Below are 26,040 nucleotides of genomic sequence, written 5' to 3'. Positions count from 1 at the left end.
GAACTGCTGCTGTCAGCACACTCGCTGTCATCCGGGCAATTTTCAGCATACGTGTTGTCATGTGACTCTGATTCAGCCATCTTGTGGATACGAAACGAGAGACGCAACTCGCACACAAACTCAGCGCTGTCAGTAAAAGCAGAGGTAAGACAGCGGGCCCGGCGTACATGGTTTTGCTCTAAAATAAAACTTAACTATTCCTACGCTAACTCTCAGTAACATAGACCCGCCCCAACGTAGCGGACCGACGCTATTGTAGTCCGCATGGTTGTTAGGCCTGGAAGCACCTGGCTCGATTAGACCGGCCTTCCGCTGATGATGCTATCAGCTGTCCGCTGGCAGCTGTAGTGGAACGCGGTGTGGCTGGAGCCTGTGAGCACAGGCCGCGTGGATTTAAACTCGTGTTAAACTCACTCACACCTTTGCCTCGATATGCGTCTGCGCTCCTGTCGGCATTTATTCCTAAACTATTTGACAGTTCGTACATTTTCATGGCGGTGTGTGGGTTGATTTAAAGTTGGTAGGAGTTAGAATTCAGAAAGTGAGATGTCCAGCGATAGCCAGTCTATGATATTTCGCCTTATTAAAACACCTCTTTAAACGGTTAATGTTAAGTGACATCTGCAGCTGTCAATTCAATAGTTCACGTTACATCTAAACGGATTTATTAGTGTTTTCCTGATCTGGCTTGTGGACTGCAGTGCTTCACAGGCTGTATGAAGGCATGGACGACAGGGACGTCATCATTAAAACCTCACTGAAACATGATAATTTTATTATTATTGAATCATTATTTACTTTTGAGGTTGCGGAAATAAAAACATGTCAAATCTTGACAGAGAGCAATTCCACATGGTCACTTAAACTAACCTTCTTGACTGCTCAAACTACTTTTAACGTTAACGTTACCTACGAGTGTCTTTTCTGACCTTCTGTTAGCCTTTAAAATACCAAAAATGCCTTGTTCTACCCATATAACAGCGGTGGAAATCGATAACTATGCTAATTAAATCTGTGAAATTTCAAAGCTGTACAGTGATAATGCATTTTAACTGGGCAAAAAACCTGCAATCTGTTGACCATCTGTTTTCAGTCTTAACTAGTTTTATTGTCTTCTGTTTTGTGTTCAACTGCTAACCCCCCCAAGCTGTGCATGCCTGTTTGACACATGATGCAACCTCATAATTGCATGATTTAATGGGTTTCCACCAGATAAGCCGATCAAAGGGCTTTTTTATATGTATGTAAAATGTATTTGGTTTAGTTGTTGATGGGAGCATGTGTAAACTGGATCGGATTGCTTCATTTGGTTTCACACGTGGTTTAAATCCCAGCAGCAGCAGGTCACTCCTGTTTGTTTTGCATAGACATTATGTCATCTACATGCTGTGTAGAGCTTCATACTAAATTTAGAATGTATAGTAATAAGATGCAAATAAAATGCTAATAAAATAAAATCTTTTTTCCCCTTAAGGTTAAATGGGTCTTGTTTTAACAGGTCTGACAAGATGCCTCTGCAATATGCATTATGCATATGTTATCAGTTCAAATCAATGTTGAAAAAAGTTAGTTGCCTTACATAGTGGGCAAAGTCGTGGGTTGCACAGATGTTTGAGAATGCCCTTCCAAATTGGGAGAGTTCCTAAAATAGCTTTTGCCACAGTAAGGGGGTACATCAATGTGCCGAACAGATGGAGCCATGGAGGCCACCTCTAGAATATGCTGGAAAAAATGCATTACAGCCAATGTCACCACTGTATAGATGTAAGAAAGCGTGTTAGTACATTTGTCACATTTTGTATACATAATTATACTTATCTGGGACTTTAATAAATAAATCATGCATATGCTTTATGAAGGTGTTAGGAATTGCTCCGCCTGTGTGTTTTCATAAGCATTATAGAGTATTTGCATTGGGCGTATATATTAAGATATGTACATGATATTTTAAGACACGTTGAGATGTACCAGTGCAGAGTTCAGCATGGATGCCTTGTGTATTCGTTTTTGTATGCGTGTAGGGGTATTTTCACATCATGAACTCTTCTCTCACATGAAAAGATAGTTTTACATGTTGGTTTTAAATAGGTCTGAAGTATATGTACATATTTGGTAAATTGCATGCACATAATTCTAAGTAATTTGACTTTCACTTTTTAGACCTGCAGTGGTAGTTAAACGTGCAATCCTCTGTTGATAAGCGGCTTTGCACATAAATAGCATTTTTTGTGTTTTTGGTGTTAACTCATTATTTAAATGTTCAGTCCTTTTTACTTATGTCCATTTATATATATATATTTTTTTTGTGCTGAGCTATTAATAGTGTCTCTCTCCTTTTCTTCAGACTTTCAAGGAAAATGGCAGAAACCCAGACACTTAACTTTGGACCAGAATGGTGAGTGTTGTCGCTGAAGCATCAGGGTCTGATGTAGCATTGTAAATAGTTGTTTAATGATGTCATAAATATTCAGTCTTATGTACACAGACTTAGTCAGGATTTCTTCTCAGAGTCTGCCTCTTCTGTTATTGGAAGTTTAGTGATTATGCAAAATGAAACTTAAGCTCTATAGACGTCATCTGTGGCATACTGTCAATTACACAGAAAGTAGTTCAACTAAAGGAACAGGTATACTGGGTATTGCCACTGATTTTTCGATTAGATTGACAAGATAAGTGTTTAAGGGTTTCACACACTAAAACTGGAGGATTACATCGCCATGTCTGGGAAAAAGTACTAAGTACAATAGACAATCAGATCTGTTTAAGAATCCGCTCAAAATGCTAGCGGGAAATGCTGGTATCATCACATTTTTTAAATTTCAGTACTGAAGCTGGTACTTTTGACAACCCTAGATTTGTTCACAGAATGCATCAGCACATCTTCATTGATTTAAGAGTTTATGTAAATGCTTTAACAAAAGTATAAGCTTCAAATTTCTGCTTTTAAACTCTCATGGTCAATTTATATACTTACAGCTCTCATTGTGAACATCGTTTTAAGTTCATTTAAATTAAAAGTAATAATTGTAATAATTTAACACTTTAGGTCTTTTAAATGTTAGAAATGATAGCACCAATTTTACCGTACTGTTTAATGGCTATATTTACCCATTGAAGAAGTAGAAAAAAATATGCTGTCTTTGTCGTTTCTACATTAATTTGGAAATTCAATGTGAAAAATATATTTGATTACAAATTTTAATGTTAGGTGTGAATTGTGTGATTAATTGCAATTAGGTACAGAAAATAATTCATTAAATAAATTGTTCTTTATGATAAAAATACACATAATTTGAGGTATGTAATGATATGGTGATGTAGCATGTTTTCTCTCGGCTGTGTCCCAGGCTCCGCGCCCTGTCTGGTGGAGTGGGTAGCAGCACCGTGGCCTCCCCTCCACTCTCACCTGCAATGCCAAAGTATAAACTTGCAGACTATCGCTACGGGAGAGAAGAGATGCTAGCACTTTATGTAAAAGATAACATGGTAAGGACACCGGTGAGCTTTTGCTGACGGAATTTTTTGTCTGTAGCATTTTTCTTACTGCATTTTGGTATTATTTTTTAAGTGTCTTGTGCAGTTTACATGTCAGTGTTTCCCATTCATTATTAGACTCTGGTGGCCCACCACAGATTCATAATAAACTGAAAATATATTTATGCTTCTCATTATAAAGCATCTATCAAACAAGCTAAGAGCAAAAGCGCTATATGGCTTAATTCACTTAACAAGTCGGTTTGCGCTGCATGTTTCAAAGCAAAATACACATTTTACTCACATGATCAGCTCAAGATCTGGTGTTTTTTCCCTTCTCAGTTTGGATACAGTGAATGCAAGTGAACTCCATTTCTGCATGTGCTGTGAGTTTAGCATGCAACTGGGAACGCAATGGACACCAGTTACACCTTTTCACATTCATATAATTTCCATCATTTTAATGACAACATTTAAATAAACACGTTTGGAGTTAGTAGATGGAGTTTTCCGCTAAAATAAAAGTTCAACTGCAGTTTCTGTCAATAGAAAGAAAATATAAAATAAAAAAGAATGGTAGTCATTTAGGCTGAAGTAGACAACAGCGCGCAAATTAAATGTTTAACAGTCAAGGCTTTTAAAGCACATGCAAGTAATGTACCTTTGTGATTAGGGGTGTGCACACATAGCGTGTTAAAAAGTTAATTTGCCTCTCAAGGTTTGGAATTTGATAAAGATTATCTTAAACTTGAAACTGAGTTATCATAATATCACCACCACAGTGAGTAATCACATGAAATCCAAACACCAGTTGACTAAGGAAAGATAGCTGTGTGTCACGACTGCAGTCATCAGTGATGTGGTTTGCCTTCACACTGCTTTTTTTGCAAGTCAACCAGACATTCTAATCCATTTATTATACAGAAATTCCCAAGCAGGGAAACGGGAAGTGCAAAAACAGGCTTATCATGGAGACCTTTCATAGTGCAATTTTTTATTCTTTTAGTGATTTGGTGTTATCAGATACTAGCGCAATATGAAGAAACTTATGAGCATAATTTGAGACAATGTCATACTATGTTGTAATAACGATTTGCCGAAAAATGTAATCTATAGATATAAAATACTTTTAAGCATATCACAATGTTAGATTAAACATTTAACCTAGATAAATGTGTGCAAATAGGCGCATAGCCAATCGTTTGTGTGGAGAGTGAAAGCTGAAGTGCGCTTCAGGACATCAGTGGAAAAAATGCCCCCAAATTTCAAATGATTTTCTATGGTGGTGTGTAGTGTAGACAGACTTTTTCGTTGTTGTGGTGCTACACTACAGTTGTCGGGTCTGATGTAGACACAGAGTTTTTCTCTACACTGGTTGCTACTTGATAGCGTCACGTCAATATTTGGTGCAATTTATTCGTTCATCTCACATATTCTCTGTGCTTGGACTTGAATGCTTTTGTTCTTTGTGTGCCCAGCCCTAAATGGTCGAATGGTCAAATACACACAAGTATGTCAAAATGCCCGTTGTGAGGAGTATTCACGTAAACACAGTCTGTTATGTGTAAAACATAAATATTTTGGTGAAAACCAGATGTTGTCAGTATATTGGATCCATGCAGTTGGTCTTAAAGGGACAGCAGCCTTATTTACCTGCCGCTGTCTGTCACTCACTGCACTTGCATGAATCACTTTTGGATCTTTAATAAGAATCAGTTCATGCTTGATTGAGGCAGTGAAGACTATGCAGTGTTTTATTTATAGACTTCATTTCTATAAAATGTCTTACTATATGTTAAATAAGCCTAATGTAGTTGAATAAATTAAGTTTTTTTATATTTATTTGTGCTATTGTTATTGCTATTCTTATTTTTAGTAAAAAAAAAAAAGCTTTATCAAGATACATATCTTTATCATGAAATAAAATTTCTCATATCATGAAATATCATATCGCCCGTCTCTTATTTAATTTTATATATAATATTATTTAAAAAAAAAAGTATGTGTGTTTTATGTAGCATATTTTCACAAAGCTAAAATCAGAACATTAGGTTTTTGTTTTTAATGTTTTCAAAATTATGCCATCAAATTTAAATAAAAAAAAACACTCATGGTACAGATATGTATCATCTTTCTTTGTAACATTATTAAAATGCAGGGGTTGGCTCTAATTTAAAATGGCTACAGATATTTTATTTGTTTATTAAATATGTTTTTGCAGTTTCATGACAGGGGAAAAATATCTGTAATAATATCACTGGGCATTGTTAGGCAAAATGTTGTATGTATTGTATACATTGTTAGGCCCTGCTTGCAAGTGTAGAAGTTGGCCAAAAGTATTGTAATTTCTTTACTGTATAGAGTAAAATAAAATTTTACAGTGCAATTATTCTACAATAAATGACTATTACTGTCATAGAAAATATTGATGTTATGAGTATTCCAATTTGTCTGGCTTCCAAATTCCTCAATTCACTGACTTTTTTTCTCTTTCTTCAGTTTCCACACTGAAATTTTGTTGGAGCTCTTAATTTTGAATTTCAGTTTTAAATGTTTCCAAACTTTTTTCCTCTTTAGATTCCTGTAGATCTTCATGATAAGGAATTTCTACCTATTTTACAAGAGGAGCCCCTGCTACCATTGGCATTAGTCCCATTTACAGAGGAGGAACAGGTGAGAATTGGACCTGTTCACTCAGAAGACTCGCACATAAATATTTCTACCATCTCTCTCTTGTTTATGAAACTGAAGTTGGGTTAAACTTCAATGAAAAGCTTTGCCTACATATTAAAGTAGTTTTTTCTGTAGGTGATGTAATTTTCTCGTTTTGGCACATGCTGTGGTTGAAACGGAAAAGGAATGGACGCCCACTTGCAGTCTTGCTCTCACGCAACCTATTGCTGAGTTTGCAGCTATTGGCCCTTACATTGCTCGGCATGTTTTTCTATCTCCACAGAGAAATTTCTCCATGTCTGTAAACAGTGCAGCAGTACTCCGTCTGACAGGAAGAGGTGGAGGGCCAGTAGCAGGGGCACCCAGAGGGCGAAGTTCTTCACGGGGGCGAGGTTAGCTGTGTTGCAACCGCAGACTTTCCTTTTTTTTTTTTGCTCAAAAGACTTGCAATAAAATACATTTCTAACAGCGGAAATACTGCAAATTCTGTTAAACCAGAGCAGAGTGCAGACTTTTGTCACCTTGTGAAACATTTTCCTTCCTATGTAGTTCTTGTTTCTGTATACACAAAATTTGTCATGACGAGCAAACGTTAGACTAGTGCATGTGCTCATGAGCCCTTTTTTTGTTTGCATGACAGGGAGGGGCAGAGGAGATGGAGGTTTTTACCAAAGAAGTTTTGATGATGTGGAGGGAGGTTTTGGCCATGGAGTCAAAGAGATGCATCGCTCCCAGAGTTGGGAGGAGAGGTATTCAAAATTATTTGCATCTGCAGCACAAACTGTTTGTGAGCAATTGCATATCTATGGCATGTGGAATGTTAAAGGTAACATGCAGACTAAAGGCCATTTCACACTGTACGTGATGCTAAAAATCGAGACGAATTGTTGGTGAAAGGTGCCTTCAGAACGAGTGCACACTTTTAACCATCATCGAGTAATAATTTACGATTGTGACCTAATGTGGTTTTCAATTCTATAATAGGCAGACGTATACCCTTTTTTTATTTTTTTTTTATTTTTATTTTTTTACATTTAATCATTTAGCAAATGCTTTTATCCAAATTGACTTACAACTGAGGACAACAATAGAAGCAATCAGACAAAAGAAAGCGCAACAGTGTACAAGTGCTGTGACAAGTCTCAGTTCGTCTAGCACATTACACAGGTTTTTTTTTTGTTTTTTTATTTATATAGAATAGCTAAGTGCTAGTATTAGTTTTGTCAGGTGCTGGAGTAAAATGTGTCTTTTAAATGTTTTTTGAAAATGGCCAAAGACTTCAAAGTCATTCCCCCAACTGGTCACAGTCCAGGAAAAGGTCTGTGATGCTGATTTTGTCCCTCTTTGGGATGGCAACACAAGTCATCATTCACTTGCAGAATGCAAGCTTCTGGAGGTCGCTTCTGGAGGTCTAGTTTGAACTAGCGATTTTAGGTATATTGGTGCAGCCCCAGCTGTTGGATTGAACACTATACCTGTTTAAGACTTGTCATAAACATCCTTAATTGTTATAAAAATACCATGAAAAGCAGTGTTTGTTTGCACTGGTTTTCGGAACCGCACCACCACTATCACCCTTTTGTGCAACAGCAGTTGCTCCAGGCATGTGTTGTATGCTCAGATCTAGTTGGACGGCCTGTTTAATTGCAGAGCAATGAGAAAATGTTACGCATAGGAAAGAAAAAAAACTTGTTTTTGCATGGTGTGAATAGCCCCATTGGGATCTGTTTTTTCAATTAAAAATTGTCATTGCACCAAACATTCACGGCAAATCTTTGCGTTCAGTGTGAAAAGGCTTAAAGATGCCTATACGCTCACGGCCGTTATTTCTTAGTTCTATGGTTATGTGTAAATATTGTTTAAATACCGTTCCAGTAGTATACTGTCAGTGAATGTCTTGATGCAGCCTGTCCTCTCAGTAACAAAATAAAAACACAACAAAAAAGACAGTGATGAGAAAACAGCAGTAAAGAAAGCATCTGGCCATAGTGATGTGTATATGTTTGCATGAGCTCTGCATTTCAGCACTCCAGTCAAATCACATTTATTTATATGGCACTTCATTCAATAAATTGCTTTTAAGCAGTATTACAATATTAAACGTGAAAAAGTGCCCGAGTCATTTTTGATATTCACATTTCTGCTATAAAGCAGCACTCCAGTGTTCATGTCTAACTCCTGTATGACTAGGGGTGTGCCGGTTTCAGAATTGGTGATGACGGTTATGACGTGAGTCAAATGTGACGGTTCATAACATAACCGTCGGGGGGGTTAACTCCTTGTCAGCGCGCGCTCTGATCGGTAAAGGGGCAGAGATTTCAGACCTCCGTTTATTAAGGAGATCTGTCACAAAACTCATCATTCGCGCCAACGTTTTTTGAGCAAATTTCAAAGCCGCACCCGCCCGCCATCCGCTGATTGTTTTGGGGTCTATGGCGATGCAATGCTTTGCTGATGCGAGCCGCAAAAAAAAGCCATTGCCATTTGCCCTTTAGCTCCGCCCACTACCGGAGAAACTGGTATGTCTTCTGCTTGTTCGAAAATGAATATGAATATTTCTAAATTTAATCCATTATTTTGACAGGAGAAGACAACAAAGAATAGTTTACATATAGCGTGTTGTTTAAGCGTGGTAAGACTCTCGCTCTCTCTCTCTTTGCATGTGTGAGAAACAGCGCTATCAGTAAAGTGACGGTGAGTCATGCGCATTCACAAAGAGTTTACAAAGTGTCAAATACAGGTGCACTGTGCGTCCATTGAGATGAGCTGAAAAGTTCAGATCGCTTGAAGGAGAGAGAACTCTGAAGCTCAGATGCTGAAATTAATGCAAGCGTCATGCGCTTCAGTCTATGTAGTAAACAAACCTGCATTTATTAAAATTAAGATAAAATTTGTACAAAACGAAATTCGTTTTTAAGAAAGGTTTTCTACAAAGCAAAATTTTATGAAGTGGTAAATATCATGTCTGACGATTTACAAAACTTCATTAAGTGGTAAAAACCATGTCTCCCGATATATTGCGCATCTTTTGATCTTATCTAAAAAATGAAAATAATTTTTGATAAAAAATGTTTGTTAAAAATATTTTAATGACACGGTTTTGGCGGTTATAGAGTTCTAATGACGGTGTTCAACTATAACCATCGGTCTCACGGTTATATACTAACCGTCACACCCCTATGTATGACCTAAATCGACTGAACAGAATAAAAATGAATTGGAGATTTCCATGTCAAAGAAGGCAGAGCCGTTTGCCTCGACAGGCAGTTTCGACATCTCAGAATGAACGTCACGCAAACCTTTGATTTTGTTTGAGACTACATCACATTAGCTGTTTCTTGAATTTTATTTTAATTATATTGTAAGCAAATGTTTATAATAGCCTAGATATTTGTGACCCATATTTGTGGCAGCACAACTTTCGAGCAAAATGAGAAGTTTTTTTTGCAGAATCTGTTAGTTGATATCACAAAGAAGCCTCTCAGTGTTTGAGATAGCAGTATTGGTATATTTAAAAGCGTATATACCAATACTGAGCAAAGATGACGACGAGGAAGAATGTATTGGACTGGCGTCAGACGAGTTGGACCGTAAGATATCAGAGGCTATATCGATAGTAACATTTGACGGGGATAAAGACAGAGAAATGGGGAAAATCCGTAACATTTAGAGGCAAACAGACGTACATTGCAAACTTCGGATCTGCAAGAATACTTTTCTGTTTCTTATGGGGTGAGTTTTCATAAACATCAAAGTTTGTCGTTTTGTGTTCATTCTAAGAACACGTACACATTATCTCATGTTTAGTCCATGTTTAGACCTTCCCATATCTACCTATTGTTATTAGCTAGCTCATCGGTTATCACAGAATCCTGTTAAAAAGTCCTAATGCTACACAATGAAATCAATTCACCAAGTTTTATGTAGAAAAACAGCAAATAACAAATAAAATTTGCATCAATATGTACTTTTTGTTTACATAAACATTAAAATAATAACATTAAAAATGATGGCCACATTTGAAAGATTAAAGATTTTTTATAAAAAGATAAAACTCACATATTTCAGCCTCTAAATCATTTTTATAAAAGTCAAAAAAAGATAATGACATTTATAATGCACATTCTCCTTTATTATTAATAATATGTGGTCCGATTTTTCCCGTTGTGTCTGTCGTTGCTATGCAGGGGGTTTGGGTTATCTAAATGAGATGTAAATGAGCCCCATTTTCACTCGCAGCAGTGAGAACTGCAAATCTTCAGAGGCTATTTCTGCTGTTTGAGTTTTTTTGAGTGCCTACCTTCAAATGGCCACAACTTCTCCAAATATTATCAGATTTCCATGTGTTACACATCGTTGGAAAGCTTGGAGACTACACTTTCAGAATCTGTGAATAACTCAAAATGCCCCAGAACCGACTTGTGTCCCTACTTTCCGTGATTGGTCACATTGATTAAACAGTGGCAAGTGACAAATTAAGTCTATTCGTTTTCTGTTGTTTGTACATTTTGGTTGTAGCTAACATAACTCATTTTTCTTTGTCCTGCCCAGGGGAGACAGAAGGTTTGAAAAGCCAGGTCGAAAAGATCCAGGTTAGTAAGCAAGATTTTTATGTGATTGTGAAAGGGGGATCAAATTCTTAATTTTGTCAAAGGGAAATATACAGCTGCCTTTGATTGAGAAATTGTAACTGCCAGATGCGTGTATGTTAGGGTGACTGAATATCCTCTTTTTTCCTAGACATATCCTCTTTTTTAACTTATAAAAATGCATCTGACTGGTATTTTTAAATTGCCCAAAATGTCCAGGATTCAGCTTTTGCTTCTTCATTCGCCTTTTATTGTGTGTGTTTTTGTTTTAGAGCCATGCCCGCCAGCCATGACTGTTTTCTTAATCCCGCTCACACTGAATTTCTGACTATTATCACCTGCTCTCTCGATTTTTGTGTCCAGTCCCGTACATACTCTGTTGCATATAATTTCCGTGCAGTAAGGAGCCGCCGAGTGTTTAAATCTCTGTTGAATGAGCACTCGTTGTTCACGATTACGCACACTGTGTAAAGGAAGATCAGATATTTGTCAGTGAGCTCAGGATCTGTTAAGCAACATATCCCCCATTATGATCTTGTCAGCCATCTCTCCACTCAACCTATGATCAGTGAAATCTGACTCTTGCAGTTCATGTTGGATGCAGGATTTTTGAAATACTTGTATTGAAAGATTTTGCATTCTACCTATGATAAAACTGTACTCGATGTTAAGTTTTGTGAAGGAGGGGTAGGAAGCTTTTGAGCTGTATTTATGATCAATATGCATTAACATGGACTGTAAAATTATGTATTTTAATGTATGCTACTTTGGCCACTACTTTAACCACCAACCAATCACACCCCAGCCCCCTGGCCCATCAACCCGCACCCACTGTCCTATTTTTGGAAATCTAAAATATGGTAAACTTTGTCTATGTGTGTAGAATGCCATAAAATAAACTTAAGTACGTCAGTAACATCAAAAAAGTACTTATGTGCCATCAATCAGAAGACGCACACAAAGCTACCATTCATTCACTTAAGCATACCTCCTCCCTGCCTGGTGCATCATCTACCCTAATCGAGGTACGGGCGTCAATGGCTGACCTTGTATGTGACCACAAATATATGTGCTTATGAAAGCATTCTTAGCTAGGGCTGTGCGATTAATTGAAATCGAATCACAATTTAAGACGTTACGGTTTGCTAATCACAAAAGCCTGTGATGTGGACACGCTATTACACTGTCCCAGAGCATACGCATAACTGGCAGCCTTGAGTGGCAGTCTTACTAACCAGTAGAGTGAGCACACCTCCTTTCTCCATAATCAGAATTGTGCTAGTCAACTCCGTAAACACCCACCATTAAAAAAATAAAAAAAAATACGGAAAGCGGGAGAGAGACTATAATGGCATCTGAAATAATTATAAATTATTGTTGCTGCCCCTGCCACCATGATGTGTGTTTTGTTGTGAGAGTGAAACTACTTTGGCCTTCCAAACAAGGACACAACTAGAAATCGGTTAAGTTGCAATTACAACACTCTTCCAGAACAGTTCAGTATTCAGATGTGCCCAGCGCATTTTACGGAGGACTGCTTCCTGAACCTGGGAGAGTTGCGTACAATGCCGTCTGTGCACATTGCACAAAGGTTCAGTTTGTTCACAAGGACAGTTTGGTGCTTCTGACTCACAGGCTTTAAGTATGTTTTCATATGTAAAGAATTTGCCACTGATGATTCCAGCACACGTTTTGAGGAGTGTAGAGTAGCTTGTTGTTTTCATTTCTCCAATCACAAATGCACACATGGTTTATGCTGTGTGATTACGCAATGTAAAAAAACAGTGCCATTATAATCCGTAATTATGTCCCCACTGGATCCTACAAATGCATAATTTGTAGTGGGTTTTATTGGTTTTGTCTCATCTGATGGCCAGATTGTGAACAAATCTTTCTATTTAACTGGATCTCCTTAGTGAACCAGTTCACCAAATTGAACGGAATCGTTTGAAACTGTTCGCTTTCCAGTACGCAGTCATTTATTGGTTTATAAACATGCCTTACACTCCCTCTGAGGTGAAATAAACCAATATCCTGAGTTATTCAGTTACTCTGAACCAGTACATTGATTGAACTGCTAAAAGAGACTGCTGGCCTGGGAGACGGCATGTGTTAAGGGGCGTAACATTTCCATTACACGCTTGCGGCATTCAGCCAATCACAATGCACTGGATAGCTGGGCAGTCTGATGAGCCTTGTAAAATCAACGCGTTTCAGAAGGCGGGGCATAGAGGAGAAACAAAAATGTACATGAATATGTATGGGAAATGTGTTTTTTGAACCCTAAACCGCATAAACACATTGCATTACACCAAATAATGTTCTTTTTAGTAGCATCATATGACACCTTTAAGCACTTTCTACATGCATAGTTTGCACTTAATGGGTTGTGGGATTAAAACGTGTCAGATGACTTCAAACAAAGTGTGACACATAATGTAATGCATCACATTTTATGTCGTCACTGAACCAACTGAATCTCTTTGTCCATAGATGGAGCACCAGCCCATTTTCCACTCAATCACAGTAAGTGCTTCTCTTTGCTAACAGACCTGTAAAATATACATTACCCTTTACAAGTTTGTGGTCATAAAGTTTGGAAGTTAAAGAAATGAATACTTTTATTCAGCAATTATGAATTAAATTGATAAAAAAAAAAGTCAGTAAAGACTTTTATATAGACAGAATATTTATGTTTTAAATGAATTCTTTGTACTTTCTATTCATAAAAAAAAAATGAATCACTGGTTCCATGAATATATTAAACGGCTCAACTGTTTTAAACTTTGATAATGATGCAAAATGTTTAAGCAACAAAAAAAGTGTATTAGCGTTATTTTGAGGGTTCATGTGAGACTTTAGTAGGAGTAATGGCTGCTGAAAACTGAAATTTCAGAATATTACAATTTTTACTGTATTTTTGATCAAATGATTGAAGACTTGGTGAGCATGAGTTTTCGTTCTAAAACAAAAATATATATACTGAGCCCAAACATTTCAACAGTGGTGTTTAATAGATGCATGGCATCCTTCTTGAGCCTTGAGTCAATCATACACATTTTTATTTTCATTGACTTTTTTTTTTCTCCCTTAAAGTACGGGCAAACTATGAGGATGCTGGTGCAGCGAACGCTCGAAAGCTCGAGTTCATTCGCTCAGAGAGTGACAACTGGCGCATGTCTCGAGATGAGCAAAATGGAGAGGATGATGATGGGGGCTGGAGGCCTGTGGGTTCTCGTCGGGATAATGAACGATGGTGTCCTCCGAGTCCAGGTTTGTTGTACACCCTTTTTGTTCCTCAGGAACTTCGTATTTTTAACTAATTGGAAAATGTTGTGATCCAAACAAATTCTGCATTTGCAGATGGCCCACGATCAGCAGGGTGGCGGGAACACCCGGATCAACGTCGGCGCTTCCCTTTCGACTCAAGGGGTGAAGATGGTTACCGTAGACCTCGGTCAGGCAGCGGGAGTGTAGAAGAGGAGAGAGACAGTTTGCCAGAATGGTGTCTGGAAGATGCAGAGGAGGAAACGGGGACATTTGACTCCTCTGGGGCCTTCCTCTCACTCAAGGTGAGGGTGTTGGAAGTGAGTTCCTGAACTTTGGTCTTTTAATCTATATTATTGAGTAGTAAAGAAGGATTTGTGTTTCTAGATTAATGTGTTTTGATGGGTGATTTTTCCACAATGCTCATTTAGAAAGCTCCTAAGGAGCCGATCCTGGAAGAGGCGGAGCTGGACTTCCGGCCACTGGAAGAGAATGAAGAATGCACAGAAAAGCATAACAGTGAATCAGAACAAACCAAAGATACTGACACAGAAAGTAGTAGACGCGAAAGTGACCGAAATGAAGGTGAGAAGGCAGTCTCATTGGGGTATAAGTAGTCACTTATGCAAAAACAGTACAATTGTGAAATATTATTTGCAAGTTAAAACATTAAATCTATTTTTTTATGTAACTTGTTCCTTTGATGGAAAATCTGATCTGAATTTTCAGTGTCATTACACCAGTCTTCGGTGTCACATGATTCTTAAGAAATCATTCTAATATGGTGATTTGCTGCTCAAGAAACATTTCCTTTTATTATTCAATTTGAAAGCTGCTTTTTAGTTTTTAGTTTATTTTTCAGGGTTCGTGGAATAAAATAGTAATGATGTAGAAGTCTAGTCGCTATGGAATTATTAATTCCATTCTTGCTGAATAAAAGTATTAATTTATTTTACTTTTTAAAAATCTTACAGACTTTAAACTTTTGTATGGTACTATAATTTTTTTCCCATTTTTAAATCTTTAATCTTATACATTTTCAGATAACATTTCATCATTACTTTAACAATGGACAATAATTGTCATAATTTTAATCAAATGTTATATTTGGTTTCCAGAAGGCAGTAAATCGGAAGAGCCTTCTCCAGTTGCTGTACCGTTTCCAGCGGTGGTGACGCCTCCCAAGGCTGTGACCCCGACTCCCCTTCCACCTGTGCACCCGGAACCAGCTGTAGAAAGTGAGAGAGCGTTGGAGCGAACGACAGTAACAGAACTCAGACCTGAACTCAGTAAAGCACCACTACACACAACTCTACCAAACAGCATTATGGAGGCTATTTCCATACCACATGTCACAAAAACACTCCCAGGTAATGATCACATGAAGAAATATTTACTGATTCAAATTCTTAGTTATGAGGATATTTGGGGAAATAAAATTCTGTAGCATTCAGTTGAGGAATCTCTAGTTAAACCTGCTCCTGCTTCCAGATCTTCCGGTCCCGGCGCCTTCAGTGCTCCCCGTTCAGTCGGTGCCCACTCAAACCCAGCAGATAAAGCCTTTGGAGATGCCAGTGGCTGTGGCTCCTGTTCTCCCCCACTCCATGGGCATTGTGGGCTCTATAAGCCGGCCCTCTCTCCTGCCCTCTGACATGGATGAGGATGAGGGACTCAAGCACTTTGAGCAGGTTTGAATGACTGTTTACTGTACAGCAGAGCTTGCATCTGAATATTAAGCTGGTTCCTACATTAGGAACTAAATGCACAGAAAAACTATATTAAAGTAGAAGTTCACATCCTCTTTCTCCTTACTTGAGCAGGAAGCTGAGAAAATGGTGGCCTACCTGCAGGATGGCGGTGTGGACGATGAGCGTTTGGCAACTAAGATTGGTCACAAACCCACAGCTCTTCCCATTACCCATGAGGCTGCATTCAAATGGTTTTACAAAGATCCACAGGGAGAGATCCAAGGTAGAAAATTCAGTATACAAAGTAATTTTAGCACTGCATTTTGAAAGCTGTTTTTCACCAAAAACATTGGTCAGATTGAGTACACTACCAGTCACAAGTAAGGGGCTGTTTTTTTTGTTTTGTTTTTTTAATTAACTCATGCTTTCCAAGGCTGGCAATTTAGTTAATAAAACATATTGTTAAACCGAAATAATGTCAAATGTCATTACAATTTAAAATAACCATTTCCTTTCTAAATATATATTAAAATGCAATTGAATCGATCCTGTGATGACAAAGCAACATTTTCAGTAGTCATTACTCCAGTCTTTATAATCCTTCAGAAATCATTCTAATATGCTGATTTGGTGTTCAAGAAACATTTCTTAACACAGCTGAAAATGGTTGTGCTGCTTAATATTTTTTTGTTGAAACTGAATTTAAGGATTCTTTAATGAAAATAAAGTTCAAATGAACAGCATTTATTTGACTTAACTTTTTTGCTTGAAGTTTACTAGACAGTTTTTTCCATTTTAAATGTTTTTATTAAAGTATATTGTCCATTAAATTTGTATTAAAGCATAAGCTTAAGCTTTTTTTTATTCATGGTGTTAAATTGTAAATAAAGAAAGTCATAAATGTTTTTTTTTTAAGTTTTAAATGATAGAATTTTTAGCAAATTGATTACTTTCTGTCAAAGTTCCCAAGTACAAAATTACTGGGTGCCAGACTAAACCTTTCCTTGTATTTTAAGACATCCATCTTACAAAAAACCTTTTCAAAGAGCATATAGCTTGTGCCTCTTGCCTGCGATGAAGCCTCTCTAACCCTCAAAGAACTCTAAATGTTACTGTGCTGCTCTAAATAGCCACATTCAGTGACCCCATTCTGTCTGTCTTTGCACAGGACCTTTTAATAACCAGGAGATGTCTGAGTGGTTTCAGGCAGGCTATTTCACCATGACCTTGCAGGTGAAGCGAGGCTGTGATGAGATGTTTCAGCCCCTGGGAGAGATGATGAAGTTGTGGGGACGAGTGCCGTTTACAGCCGGCCCTACACTACCTCCCATACTGGTAATAAGACTTGTGTATCTCTTTGAAATGCCACATCCAGGACTTCTTCTCCAGGTTTTCAGCATCCTAAAGGTTATGATTTGTTTTTGTTTTTATATAGGGAGATGATCAAGAGAGGATGAAGAGACAACAGGAGATGAATGTTCTAAATATGTATCAGCTACAGCAGTTGCAATATCAGTACTTACTCAGGTATGATGACAGACAGTAAAGTGTTTATTTTTTGCAGTGCTAACAGAATTGCCAGAAAGAACACCAAAAAAATTGTTAAAAAGCTTAATTTTACTCTACTATTTTCCATTGTTTTACCTTGAACTTGCACTATTTGTTAAACCAATCTTATTTTCAGCCCAGTTCGGCTGCCATGTAGATTATAAATAAATTTAGTGTGATAACTTCTAATAACACAGAAATTAACACTCCACCTTTAAATATACAATACTGTTATAAGAACATTTTAGAACAAGCTTTTCTTTCATGTAGGTGTTAGAACAGCATTTATATGAATTGGAAATCTTTTATAAAATTATGCTAGTATTTGTCACTTTTGATCAATTGAATGCATCCTTTCTGAATATGTTCTAATTTCTTAAAGAGTGCAAATTTGTGAACTTTTATTACATTATTTTATTTAAATCAGAATAAAATGAAAGCTGCTAAGACACCTTTTTTCTGTAGGCAACAATATGCTTTGGCTCAGCAGAAAGTTTTAAGCTCTGCACCTCCTCCACAACAGCAGCAGCTCAATCTCCTCCTCCATCAGGCACTTAAGATCAGGTGAGTTTTCAGTTTTCCTGTCACAGTCACTCATCAACACAAATAGAGGACTGTATATTAATTCAGCAAAGCGTGGGTGGTGTGTTTCATTGCACTGGTATTGCGGTTGAGCTTCTGTGACACAATCTCATGGTTTGATATGTGTGCCCCCGCAGAACCCCAGAGCCACAACAGAACCTCTTACCTCCTGTCACGCGCTCCATGTCAGTTCCAGACTCGGGATCTGTTTGGGAAATGCAGAACCCTTCCACTCAGGCATCCTGTTCTCCAAACATGCAGCCCTCTACTCCCAGCAGTACGTCTGAACATTTAGAACTGGAAATGTATTTTTTTCCTACTGCAGAATAAAGGATAGTTCACCCAAAATGTAAAATGGTCATTTACACACCCTCATGTTGTCCCAAACCAGATATTTCCAGAAAGCAGATAAGTAAGCAAACAGTTGACGGTAACCATTTACTTCCATGGTATGGAAAAAAAAATACCAAGAAAGTCAATGGTACCATCAACTGTTTAGACATAATTTTGGGTGAACTATCCCTTTAAGATGCAAATATTTGGAAATATCCTTGGAATGTGCGCTCGTTGTTCACTTTTGATTCCGCGTTCACGCACACTCTTTGTAAAGGAGCACATCTTATCTTACAAGATCTGATATTTTTCAGTGAAACTGAGCAGCATTTATTCCATCATGGTCTGTCGGCCATCTCTATCCTACTTTTTACATGTGATCAGTCAAGCTTGTGTTGGATGCAGGGTTGGAATTGGGCTACTTTTAAAACACAGGGTTGATTTCTTCCCCCATCGGTAAACAAATATGTATAGCATAGTTTTCGTTCACCATGCAGCAAACTCACTTGAAATACTTTCGGGGGTGGGGGGGCGGGATACCTGAGTCAGAATGCCCCAGTAGATTTAAATGGAAAAAAGTGCTTTGGTCTTCCTGCAGTGCTTGTATTGTATGTCTGCTGTGCTTGTTTTCTAGTCTCACTTACAGTAACACAACTTGTTTAGTTTTGAGTATGACTCATTTTTGTCTCGTGGTATAACCCTGTTACAAGTGATTTGACTCAGCTGAATGGAGGCCACATAAGCAGAACAGAAACCTAACATTTGTCATATGCCATACCTTGTTCAATAATGCGACATTTGATGAGATAATACTGACTTAAGTGTGTAAAATAAATTGAAATTATACTTTAAAATATTTACAAATTTAAACTATATAACGAAATAACATATTTTTTCTTGGAAAAGAAAGCATCACTACAACTTCAGAAAGTTGTCACAAATCAGAAAATTTAATTTTAACAACAGTTTGGAAAAAAAAACCTTATTTTATATCAGTGTAACTTTGTTTATTACTTAAACTGTACTTTAAGCATTTCTTCACATACTACAGCAAAAACTATAGTCTGAGAAAGTTTAAACGTGATTAAAGGCAAGTGAACTATTGAACATCACCCAAAGTAAAGCTTGGAAGAACCAGGACATTTTCTTAATTTAGCTCTGATTGTATTCGTCTGAAAGAAGGAAGTCATATACAACTAGGATGACTTGAGGGTAAATAAATCATGGGGTTTATTTTCATCTTTGGGTGAACCATCTGTTTAAAGGCATATTCATCAAATGGTTCAACTGTAAAATCAAAGTATAACCTTGCTTTGTTTGTGTCTTTTAAGCTTGGGAAGGAAGTAGCGTATGGGATCTGCCACTAGACTCCATGCCTCAAGCGTCTTCCATTGAACAGATGCAGATGGAGAAAGCCAAAGCTTTGAAGGTAGGAAAGATTTGATGTGCCCTTTACTTGTTATAAACATTTAATTGAAATCAGATTTATAAACTTGTGCCATGGCACCATTATTTGTTTTCATTTAGTTTAACTTGATGGACTAAAATAACTAAAACAAACATTAGTGAAAATTATAAAAACAAAAAATCGAATCACAAAATTACTAAAAATGCAACTTGCATTAAAAGGAAAACTCAAATTCAAAATCTAGTATTAACACCGATGCAAATGGCATTTTGTAAATGATTTCTCTTCTGCTCTAAAGCTTGAGATGGAGAGACGAGAGGCAGAGCTTCGGACTAAAAGGGAAGAGGAGGAGAGGAAGCGACTGGAAGAGGCACTGCGTGCTAGACAAGAGGAGGAGCGCAAACGTCTGGAGGAAGAAGAGCTGGCACGGCGCAAACAGGTGAGGAGAGAAGAGAACTGGTGCAATGCACATCGAGGCTCAAATACAATGCTTTACGTTCAGAAAAAAAACTGCTACCATAAAGAGGAATGAGAGTTTTTACTTTTAGCATAAGTTTGTCATACAAGCACTCACTGCCCTTTTTGTTGTGGAAACTCTTCTTAAGGTACTTGCATAGAGAGTAATTAGCATATTCATAAACTAGTCACTTTACTAGTCAGATTTCAAAGTGGATGGTTCCTTGATGTTTGTTTAGTGGCATTAATGCATCATTTGTGTCTCTTTAGGAGGAGGCTCTCCAGAGGCAGCGGGAGCAGGAGGAGGCCCAGCGGCGGAAGAAAGAGGAGGAGGAAAGGTTAGCTCAAGAGGAGGCCCTCCGTCGGCTGGAGGAAAGGAGAAGAGAAGAGGAAGAGAGGAGACAAAGGGAAGAATTCCTCCGCAAGCTTGTAAGACTGACCTGACCATCAACTTTTGCTTTAAAACAGATTTAAAGTCTAATTTTTTTAACAATGTTCAAAAACTTTGTAAAATAACAGTTATTGGGCAATTACCAAATATTATTAAGGCAACAAGTTTAAATTGGATATGAAAATATTTTCAAGACTTGTCAAAGTGTTATTTCATCTGGGCCTATTATTGTTACTAAGTCAGTCTTTAGTGGATCATTTACAAGCAGTTGATGATGTTTTCTAAAAGCTTTGTTTCAGAAATAAGAACACCCCTTAACCATGGTAAAAATCACTAATGTGTGGCCTATGGAATAACGTTTGTCATGGTTTAGTGCGCTTACTGATCTTTTTTTTTCGTTTCATATTTTCCAGCAGGAAGAGGAGCGGAGGAAACAGGAACAACTGGAAGCTCAGAGGCGACTTGAGGAAGAGAAGAGGCTAGAAGAGGAGGCTGCAGCTGCTGCACTGGAGAGGCAACAGCAGGAGGAGCAGAAGAGGAGAGAGCAGGAGGCTCAGAGACAGCAGGAGTTACAGAGACAGCGGCAGCAACAGCAGGAGGCGCTCCGTCGACTGCAGCAGCAGCAGCAACAACAGCAGCTCGCACAGATGAAGGTGATGCATCCTGCAGAGGACGTTTGCTTGTCTGTTTTTACAGTGCAATAGTATTATAGTAAATGTAATGATTGATTAATTTGATATAATTCTCATAAATATAATAACCATAATAATTACAATTTATTATTACTATTGTACTGTATAGTCATTATGAATAGAGAGTTGATCACAAACTGGATTATTTTACAAAAAAATGGGATTTATGATGGTAACTTTGAATGACCAGTTATTGTATTTTGGTTTTTCATGGGTATGTTCACAGCTCCCATCATCCTCTAAGTGGGGTCAGCAGTCGACCACAGCAAACACCCTCTCACAGTCTCAAAATGCACTGTCGCTCGCTGAAATCCAGAAACTGGAGGAAGAGAGAGAACGACAGACACAGGAAGAGGTATCCCCAGCTTACACTTTCTCTTGTAAATTGCAACAGTTTCCCATGTGACCAAACAGTACTTCATGGATGTATAAGAACACTTGATAAACCTCGTCCTTAGGGCTTTTTTTCTGTTCTTTGTCCCTGCAGCAAAGACGACAGCAGCAAGAGTTCCAGAGGATCCAGCAGCAGCAACCTCAGACGAAGCTCTCGGGCTGGGGCAATGTGGCCAAGCAGCCAGCGGCCACCAAGTCTCTGCTGGAAATCCAGAGAGAGGAAGCGCAGCAGGTGAAACAACGGAAGGAGCAGCAGCAACAACCGCAGCAACAACCGCAGCAGCAGCAAAACTCAACCGTTACCCAGCAGAACCGCACACAGAACCGAGTGGTGAGTTCCACGCAGCCTGTAGTTATAGTACCCTCAGAAGTGGGTGTCAGAAGAACATTGTTTTCCCACATATCCTTAATTCTTAATGTCATTTTAAGGTCCTAATTTTTTAAATATCTTAAATGGCATAACAAAAGTCTTAACTCTTTTAGGTGTTAGATTTCTGGGCCACTGTGTCACAGGAAGGAAAGGCTGAAATCATTAAATCCAATGGTATCGGCACAATAACAATTTTATTGCTGTTCTTTTAACACATTATCATAGTTTCAGCAAAATCCAATATCGACTGACTTCTAATTTGTATGTGCTAATATTTAAGTGCAGTTTGAATGCACATCTATATATTGAATAAAACGTTGTGAGTATTTAAACTTGCTTTTACCCTGTTTTGCAGTTGAAAATATCTGAGTGCATTAGTCACAGTACAGTAGATTGCATGACCTCTCTGTCTCTGTCTAGGCCCTCAATTCATCAGTGTGGGCTTCTGTTAGTAATGTCGGCTCTAACTGGATGATGGACAGCAGTATCTGGGGTGATGCTCAGAACTCTAATATTGGCTTCTGGGATGAAGCAGTAAAGGAGGCCGCCCCACCTCAGGCCACACGAAAGAGCCACAATCAGAAGAACAAGGGAAACGCTAACCTCAGGTGAACCATTTCACATATTAGTGTCTGTATTGCTAGAAGCAGTGCAATAAAACCTCTTGCAAAATAAAAAAAGACGCTTTTTGTTCCATTTCCATACTGTATTTTGTCTTATGCAGTAATAGCAGCAGTGGTAAAGCCAGTAAAAAGGTGGAAGAGGAAGAGAAGCTAGTGAAACTTTTCCAGGGAGCCAATAAGAACCAGGACGGCTTTATGCAGTGGTGTGAACAGACTCTACACACTCTCAACACAGCCAATAACTTTGACGGTGAGTTTCTGACACACACACACACACACATGCGTTTCTCACCCTCAGCTATCATGCTTATTTGCATCTGTTTGTCATACAATGCGCAAACTTCTTCCCACAAACCACTTCCCTCTCTGATGTTTCATCGCTTTATCTTGATTAGTTTAATTTTTCCGGCATTAAAAGGTTTTGTTTCAGAAAACATCTAGTGGTAGTCTTTTTTAGTCTTCTTTTTTTAATATTACTATGAATACACTAGATTAGTTTTAGCGTTCTGAAATTTGGCCTGTAACATGATGACTGTAACGTAATGAAGTAGCACCCACAGATATGGTAACCTCTTGAAAAAAAGTGTTGTGTAAAGGTTTCTGAAAGGCATCAGTCTTTCCCTCTTCACACAGTCCCCACATTTGCATCATTCCTGAAGGAAGTGGATTCACCGTACGAGGTACACGACTATGTGAGAGCCTACCTGGGCGACACTCCACAGGCCAAGGACTTTGCCAAGCAGTTTCTGGAGCGCCGTGCCAAACAGAACGCTAACCAGCAAAAACCTCAGCAGAGCCAGCCGCAAAAACAGCAGGTGCGTATGTGTGCCTCCGCACTAGTATGTGCGTATGCATGTAAATGAATGACAACATCACTGAAATCCCCTGGGTTTGTGTCTCAGGACTCTGTGAGGGGATTGAGCCAAGTGTCACAGTCAGTACTGCACCAACAGCAGCAGCGGTTTGAGACGGTCACCTCAGGCAAGAAGAAGAAGAAACAGAAGATGGTACGAGCCGACCCGAGCCTTCTAGGTGAGGTTTTAAAACTTGATATGACCTATAAAGAAATTACACAGTGGTTAAGATTCCTATGAAGTGAAGTTCTGGGGAACCTTATTGGGCCACAGATAAGATAATCATGTTAAACGACAAAACTATTTGATTTGACTAAAATAATGCACGTAGATTTGAATTTAAAACACACAAGTAAGATTTGGATTGACCTTTATTTTTGATTGGTATTTTCGACTATAATAAAAAATGTCAAAAACCATTTAAAAAAAAAAACTTGAAAGAACCTTTAGTTGAAATACATTCCAATGTGAAAAAAAAAACATACTTAGTTTTCATAATTGTCAGTCATTATTATCAATATCAAATATATATGTGTGTGTGTGTGTTTAAATAGTTTTTTTGTTTTTGTTTTGTTTTTATTGGGTCCAATAATTTGTAAAATTCTGATTACAAAAATGTATAATGTCCATTATAGTTTAATTCATTACAAATTGCTAACACATTGCAAAAAAATTGTCCTAAAGCCTGTGGCCAATTTGAATTGATCTATTTTATATATATATATATATAAAATTTTGTTCTCCCTGTAATGGTCTTCCTTTTTCCTGTCTCTGCAGGTTTTTCTGTCAATGCCTCGTCTGACAGACTCAACATGGGTGAGATTGAGACAGTGGAAGACATTTGAGGCCTGCTGATGAACAAGCTCCCCCTACTGACTGTTTCCCTTCTCAACAGTGTCCCTCATATTCTCTCTCAAACCTTTTCCTCCTTTCTCTTGTTTTTTTTTTTAATCCTCAATTCTTCAGTTTGAAATAGATTTGGGACAGCAAGTTTTTTTTTCCCCTCCCAGAGGAAACCACAGTTGCAATAACAGCGCTGCCCCGCGGCTACGAAAAGAACCAAAAACGTAAAGCCCTGAGAAAAGGAATAGAGAGCCTTGCTTCTGCAGGAGAGGAGCCAACCGAATTCACTGTGACGCTCCACTGAGATGGAGTGTCTGCTCATGATCATGCTCATCTCCCGACTGATGTTTCTTTAAGTGTGAATAAAAGGAGTGCAGAGGAAAAAAATTGTATTATCCCCATTACAACTTCCTTTTTTAATTTATTTGTTCCTCCCCTCATTCTTTTAGTGCTTTCCATTTTCTTCCTTCTCTCCTCTCCCACTTTGCTGCCCCCTATGTTGATGGACGTCGATAACAACGTAGGACTCGAGGAAATGTAATCAACAGTGTCCTGTTTTAAGGACATGTTTGAAAGTTCCAGACCGTTATCCATTTCTTTGTAAAATATTAGGCTGTTTAAAGAATAAACTTTAAATTCTGCATCTGTATAATAATATATGGAAATGATGAACCAGTTGAGTCGTACTTTTTTTTTTTTTATTGCAGTAGATAATTCGAACAGCCTTTTGTGTGGGCTGTTCTGCACGCTTTTGCCTGTAATGATCAAAGCAGGGTTGTGCAAATGTTTATGCATATTGCAGATTCCCACGGTTATAGAAAACCTGGACATTTCAGGGAGTTATACCATTATGATTTGGAAATGCCTGCAAGTTATGCTCGACTTTAAAGTATTTCATTAGCTGTCAGTGCCTCTTTGTGTGCAGTCAATTGATTTTCATTAGCTATGAATGACTAAAAAAATCCTGAAATGAATAGCTGCCCGGTCTTTAAGTTTAACCTGTTACTTGGGTTCAGATTCTTGTTTATTTTCGTAAAATCAACAGTAAAATCAAAATGTTACTAATTACCACAGAAAATATTTTAGTGCATTAATATTTAAAAAGAATGCTGTCCTTTAAACTAAATCGGTTTAAACTGAAGTGCATTAAAACCGAATAAACATTTAAATGTACTTTTTTTTTTTTTTTAAGTATATCTCCAAGACACACAATTTTATAATTATACTAGCGTCAAATTAAAGTTTTTTTTTTATTTTTTTTTAGTTTTTTTTAGTTTATCTAGTTTTTAACTTGCTCTCCTGACAACAGTTAATTGTCTGAGAGTTTGTAGTTTATAATGACTTAATCCCACCATTGAAAGCACTATATGTGTGTGTGTGTGTGTGTGTGTGTGTGTGTGTGTGTGTGTGTGTGTGTGTGTGTGTGTGTGTGTGTGTGTGTGTGTGTGTGTGTGTGTGTGTGCGTAAAGCAGGCAGATTCAGTGACTGATTAATCTGGTCTAGTTATGCCCAAAGAGACCCTTCAGAAGCTGTTCTGTGCAGTTTGTTCCTGTCTGGTGTTTATCAAGGGGGCTCGGCATCTAAAAATAATATTGATATGTACTGTATATTCAGTTGATATCTTCATAACTTACGAGTTTGGTGGCAGGGTGCAAAAATTTCTTGCAGCAAAATATTCTTGAAGAGTTCAAGAAAGAGCCCATCACCCATGACTATATGCTTTTATTTATTAATTTACACACAATCGTGTTACGCTTCCATGATTCTTCAGCCAACCTGATCTCAAGAAAAGTAAACTTTTCACAAGGTGGTGATTTTTGTATGAATTCTTATGATGTTGATCATATGAAAAAGGT

The 26,040-nt window shown here is 37.9% G+C and overlaps 1 protein-coding gene across 2 annotated transcripts; it reads left to right on the top strand.

The window, feature by feature from the left end:
- Positions 1 to 24,856, top strand: LOC127935352 (GRB10-interacting GYF protein 2). 2 transcript variants are annotated; one of them, XM_052533161.1, is made up of 29 exons: positions 1 to 144; positions 2,345 to 2,395; positions 3,348 to 3,486; positions 6,052 to 6,147; positions 6,431 to 6,539; positions 6,788 to 6,896; positions 10,699 to 10,739; positions 13,230 to 13,262; positions 13,833 to 14,009; positions 14,100 to 14,308; positions 14,435 to 14,588; positions 15,122 to 15,373; positions 15,495 to 15,691; positions 15,824 to 15,974; positions 16,860 to 17,026; positions 17,127 to 17,218; positions 17,705 to 17,803; positions 17,959 to 18,098; positions 19,486 to 19,583; positions 19,861 to 20,001; positions 20,289 to 20,447; positions 20,823 to 21,062; positions 21,328 to 21,456; positions 21,589 to 21,825; positions 22,285 to 22,472; positions 22,589 to 22,737; positions 23,121 to 23,302; positions 23,390 to 23,519; positions 24,119 to 24,856. In XM_052533161.1, the coding sequence occupies exons 2-29, from the start codon at positions 2,358 to 2,360 to the stop codon at positions 24,184 to 24,186; spliced, it is 3,924 nt and encodes a 1,307-aa protein (XP_052389121.1). In that variant the 5' UTR covers positions 1 to 144; positions 2,345 to 2,357; the 3' UTR covers positions 24,187 to 24,856. The 2 variants fall into 2 exon arrangements, with proteins under 2 accessions (XP_052389121.1, XP_052389112.1); XM_052533152.1 differs by having other exon boundaries at positions 26 to 144; positions 14,100 to 14,323.
- The last annotated feature ends 1,184 nt before the right edge of the window (positions 24,857 to 26,040 follow it).

The sequence above is a fragment of the Carassius gibelio genome, chromosome A2, assembly GCF_023724105.1.
Source record: "Carassius gibelio isolate Cgi1373 ecotype wild population from Czech Republic chromosome A2, carGib1.2-hapl.c, whole genome shotgun sequence".
In the NCBI taxonomy this organism is placed as follows: Eukaryota; Metazoa; Chordata; class Actinopteri; order Cypriniformes; family Cyprinidae; genus Carassius; species Carassius gibelio.
This window is presented reverse-complemented; position numbering and strand designations above follow the sequence as displayed.